Consider the following 5,872-nt stretch of genomic DNA (forward strand, 5'->3'; position numbering starts at 1 on the left):
TTCACATCATTATTCCCCCTCCCATTCATCCCTCCTCACCCAAAAACCGGGAAAGGTTGTATTTGTGTGTTTGTATGGTCGGAAATCTGCTACAAATCTGGTAACCATATGCTGAGACATATTCAGCTTTCATGTCTTTCAACTTGCTCATTCTTTTAGTTTTATGAAAGAGTCAGCACATGTGCATCTCCCTCGCTTCATATTCTTATTGTTTTTGAAGTGAATCTTAGCATTGTGTGGTTGCTGACAGTTGCTGTGTGAGTGCACATTTGAGAGATTATGGTTCAAAGCACTTGTGCTGAGCTTGTACAGATGACTCTGGTCTGCACATTATTATTATTATTTCTGTTACAAGTTGTCGGTAACTGGGGAATGTGTCACAGATTGGTTCCATATCTTTGTTCCCTGGTTCTGACATTCATCTTATATTGACCTTTAGTTAGATCATCAATAACTATACAGAGCACAGAATACAGATACAACACAGTCAGTTTTTGAGACATGAAGTTAGAGGGAGATACACTGCAAATATGATATATATTTTAGGCCAATAAAGCTTCATAAATTGTATATGGCTGTATTATACATAATGTGGCATCCAATGCTGGATTATCATCGGGAGCTGCCCTGTGGCCCCAGGATCCTCAGGGCCCTGTTGGCTCCATGTTCAAAGTGTGGCAGTTAGTTCCTTGAATTTATTTAATTACAGACCGAAATGACATGTACCTCATGTCCCCTGATATCAAAACTATAGTATTTTGTTTAGTATTTATTATTTTCTATAGAATTTTCTTTCTACATGGATTCAAGTATAACTGATTGAGAAAATATAATTTTTGGGCCCTTATGGCAACACCTGCACCACATATGCCATGCTATGTTGTACATGGTGAGATGCTGACTGTTGTTTTGGTGGGGAGGTAATGAAGATATGATTCACTTGAAGTGCAGGGGCCTTGGATTAATCATTACCAACCTGCAACCTCCAGTTAGAAGAACAGAACAAGGCTCACTACAAAAAATTAAAAAGCTAATATTTGAGCATAAGAAAGAGCAAGTAAGGTTGAAGGGGAATGTGCTTTTATGAGAGTGGAGAGTCATCGAGGGTGGTCCCTTGCTGGATGCTCAGATGGGAGGGCTTGTCAACACAACACAATAGCAGAAAAACAAGTCATCCTGCTCCTCCTAAGCTCTCCCAATTGCTCCAAACCCTTCCTGAGCTGACTAGTACAGTAGAAGGTTAGAGGAGAAGGAGGAGGAGGGGCGATATTCCAGTTTTCAGATAAAATAACAAAATTGCTATTAACACTGACCTTGCCCCTGCCTCCGTCTTACTTTTCCTTCCCCAACTATTTCTGTTTACTTCTCCTTCCCACTATCCAGACCCGAAAACTGATACTTTCACTTTTAGTTATCGGAAACCAGTTCAGACTAGTCAGTTTGAATTCAGTGGCAGCTGCTGACGTAAACATATTTGGAAAGAGTCTGAAGTTGAGATTTTTTAAACCAAATATTCAAGAATTATAAAGCCAGAAATCGTTAATGAGTCCTTCATCTTCCCTTCTCCCGCTCTCTCTCTCGTATCCCTGGCTTGGGTCTCCAGCACCTGTCAGCTCTACTTTTTATGAGCACTGGAGGCAGGAGTGGATACAGAGCAGCAGGACAGAGTGGTTTGGAGGGAGGAGAAGCAAGGAAGTGGGAGGAGGAGAGGAAAGGGGGATATTTGTGATATTTATGAGCTGCAGGGTGGTATACAGTGTAGCATACAGTGCAGCGTTGTATGTCACCATTGAAGCATTCAGGGAATAGCTCGTCCAACAGAACTTGCTTCCTCTTTCATGCTGTACAGTAACACCACAAGTGCCTTCAAGGATGTTTTTCTCAAGTTATCTTCCATCTAAGATTCAGTTAATGACAGTAACTACTCAGCAAGCCTCAGCAAGTTTGGACTCTTAACACTTTACTTTAAATCAGTATGAAAACAAGTAAGACTGTGTAAGACTATAAGTATTTGGCCACTACACTTTATATCTAAGTCGAGGCCAGACACTGATTGGGAAGACTGCGTACTTGTGTAACTGTCCAGAAATCAGTCTCATGCCAGTGGATTTTAGATGAGTGAGGTTGGCTTATAAATGCTCAGCTTAACACTGCTACAGTGTCTCAATAAATACTCAACTCACTTTAAATGTTACTGAAACACATTTTAAGGCTTTGTGTTTTTGTTATGAACTATGCTGATTTGTATGTTTGAATCCTGATTGTGCTGCTTTTAATTTTACATTTACTGAAAATGATCATAACATATATTCTACCAGGTGACATGGTGGTGCAGTGGTTAGCAGCAAAAAGGTTCACCCAGAGCTTTTCTTTGTGGAGTTTCCATCTTCTCCCTGTGCCTACATGAGTTCTCTCCGGGTACTCCAGCTTTTTTCCAACAGTCCAAAGACATGCAAGTTAGGTTAATTGGTGATGCTAAATTGTCCGTAGGTGTGAATGTGAGTGTCAATGGTTGTTTGTCTCAGTATATCAGCCCTGTGATAGACAGGTGATATGTCCAGAGTGTTGCCAAGTGTCAGCAGGGGTGGGCTCTGGCCAACTCACAACCTGTAACAATAGCCACAAAGATAATGGATGGATGGATGGATGGATAGATAGATAGATGGATTTTCTTCAAATACAAGCAAATCATAAAATATAATTAGATAATTTAAGGTCTGTTTTATTCCACCTCATTACCCCCCAACCTCAGCCCAATTACATGGAATTGATAAGATTCAGACCCACACTTGCTTTCCTGACAATCCTCCTGATAAATTAATAGTCATACTGGCTTAGGCTCTGTTCACTAGTGGGTGGACATTTTCTTAGATTTTCTTTTCACTTCTCTTTTCACTTCTCTTTTCAACTGAACGAAGAGTTCTGCTTCAACAAAAATGAATACCCCTCCCATATGTAAAAACTGCACCACCCGGTCTAATGAAACCCTTAAAATCCTCAAACTTAGATGACCATATAAATACACACCATAGGTTATTAGGCAATATGCTTCAAACACAATCAGGGAATGTCAAATGGCAGAGATTTTTGATGGAGACAAAAGCTCCATCTACTGCAATGCCCGTAGTCAGGGAGGCTGGTGAGTGGAAGCTGTCAGTGAAAATGATGAAGCTGATTTTCACACATTGAGCAATGCTACAAAGCTTGTTGAAACTGGTTCAGGTTGTCAGGGAAGTGTGGTCTCATTTCCAGCTCAAGATGAAGGTGCAGAGGGTGACCCAAAGTGGCTGCTCTACACTCACCCATATGATCAGTGCAAAAGGACTGATTTTAGAGTGTATGTGATTTGATTACATTTACTGTATACAATGGATGTTCTTCAAATACAAGTAAATAATAAAAACAATAATATAACATTTTAAGAGGAACGCTGAAAGATGAATTCTCTGGTGTGAAGACAATTATGGTAAACAAATCCAATCAGCTCTGTCATTGTTGGCTGAATTATATGTGAATTACAGTATTACTTTCAACTCCATCAAAATTGTTTTGTTTTAGGAAATTAAGTAATTTCTTGTCAAGGATCAATAAAGTACTATTCTATTCTTTTATTTACACACCTCTGAATAATATCTTTTCCAGTGGTCAGAACTCAAACAGTGGCGGAAAAGGCAAAACTTAATGATTACTGTCCTATGAACCCCTGCCCTGTGTATGTGGAAGAAACACTTTTCCTGTTTTTCATCCGAGTTTTGTTCCAAAAAAATAACACCCCTCCCTTGCTCACACACATGTCCACCCAGTCTCAGGAAAGCCTATAAACCCTCCGGCTTCGATGACCATAGAAATACACACTGCAAGTCTTTCCTTTTTTACTTACTGAGTGATCATTTTACACACAGATACCAGCCATGGACAACATACAGACGAAAACTGTGGATGTCTTTAAATCTTTTGTGTACAGGATTCCTGCTCTTTTCTACAACAGAAACAGTGAAACTCTTCTAGCTTTTGCTAGGAACTCAGGAAGCTTCTGCTCTTCCTGCTGTTGTTACATAACGTGTATGTGTTCGTGTACGTGCTCTGCTCCGAATGCTCTTGCCCTGTACAGCGATGATAGGGGCAGCACATGGAAATTAGGCAAAATGTTTCAAACACAATCAGGGGAATGTCAAATGGCAGAGATTTTTGATGGAGACAAAAGCTCCATCTACTGCAATGCTCGTAGTCGGGGATGCTGTCGAGTGGAAGCTGTCAGTGAAAATGGTGGAGCTGATTTTCACACATTGAGCAATGCTACAAAGCTTGTTGAAACTGATTCAGGTTGTCAGGGAAGTGTGGTCTCATTTCCAGCTCAAGATGAAGGTGCAGATATAGAGGGTGACCCAAAGTGGCTGATCTACACTCACCCAAGCAATCAGTGCAAAAGGACTGATTTAGGAGTGTATGTGAACAAATCCCCAAAGGATCCAAGTAAGTGGAGCAAACCCTGGATCATTAACATTGGACCCAGTGGTTACTCAGACCTGGCTTACATTGGTAATGGTTGGTTTGCATGTCTGATGGAGCGTGGGGTGAAGAAAGAAACAGAGCAGATAGCCTCTGTGGTTTTTAGCTACAATGACATCAAGCAATCCACTACAATGCAATGTATAATGTCATGTCAGTGTTTTAAATGTCCATAAATGACATGACAATCAAAGTTATGCTTGGATGCTCTATACTTTGGTATGGTTTAACAGCCATTTACAAATACAGTTAACTTTAAGTTGCTTACATTTTCAATTTGTTTTGATTTCAGCTCTAACAACCATGACACTTATGTATAATACTGCGCTGACATTTTACTGTACTTCTCAAATGTGTATTTACAAAGATGCTATATTTACCCAGAGGTTGTGTTGTTTATAAAATGTAAAGAGTAAAATACATTTTGACAAATAAATTGAGTTTTAAGAGCTTTCCACAACTAATTAGGTGATGGAAACAGCAGGAAAAGTACTTCCTGTTTTTTTGTTGATATTTAACACCATAGCCATTGTGGCAAACATGTTGTCATTCACCAATATCACATGACTATATAAGAATAAACGTTTGGTTTCAGTCAGGAAATGTTCAAGAAGCCATGTTAAAAGAAACCATGTTGACTATCAGTCAGAAAATATTGCTTTTGTTTTTCAACAGCAGAGACGCCAGCACTTTAGCACAATAGCACAGCTTCAATGTGTCTTTTTTAAACCATGATTATTTATTAAGCATGTGAAATTAAAAAAACAAAAAAAAAAAACAAAAAAACACTGAAGAACATTTAGGATAAATAAACAGATAGAAAAACAGAGTGATTTCCAGTAGACTGGAGACATGAGGGTTAACTGATCTCATATCATCTTTTCTTTGGCCATGTCCAATCTTGGAGCCTCACTCTGGATTATCCCATTGAACCACCTGCAAAACAAGAGTTGGTGTGAAAGAAAAGTTTCCTAATTGAGATAATAACAATATAAATATTTTGTGAAGCACATATTTCCTCTACCTTAGCCATAGTAAATGTAACATTTTAGTTGTGAGCACAGTACCAGCTGAAGGATGCAAACATCTAACCTTTGAATGAATTCCAGTGAACATGCAGCATCATCTTGGTAGTGAAGGTGAAGGTGAAGTGAGCAGAAGAGACAGCAGCAAGCCCGGACAGAAAAGCTGACTGGACATCGCCGTGAATGACGCACCCCTCAGTGCTCATCATTCAGTGGTGAATACAGCTTCTTAGTGTTTCACCTGAAACTTGACAAAGAAAAACCCATTTCAAATGTTACCGTAACAAAGTAATGTGAACACAAGAAAATGACTCACTCTGTGAAGGATCAGGATCAGA

The 5,872-nt window shown here is 39.4% G+C and overlaps 1 protein-coding gene across 1 annotated transcript; it reads left to right on the plus strand.

Moving 5' to 3' along the window:
* Positions 1-3,919: 3,919 nt before the first annotated feature.
* LOC108900970 (sialidase-4-like) lies at positions 3,920-4,889 on the plus strand. The gene has a single exon (XM_018702262.2). The coding sequence runs from the start codon at positions 4,065-4,067 to the stop codon at positions 4,683-4,685; it is 621 nt and encodes a 206-aa protein (XP_018557778.1). The 5' UTR covers positions 3,920-4,064; the 3' UTR covers positions 4,686-4,889.
* Positions 4,890-5,872: the final 983 nt, after the last annotated feature.

The sequence above is a fragment of the Lates calcarifer genome, unplaced genomic scaffold (assembly GCF_001640805.2).
Source record: "Lates calcarifer isolate ASB-BC8 unplaced genomic scaffold, TLL_Latcal_v3 _unitig_4612_quiver_2590, whole genome shotgun sequence".
Lineage (NCBI taxonomy): Eukaryota > Metazoa > Chordata > Actinopteri > Centropomidae > Lates > Lates calcarifer.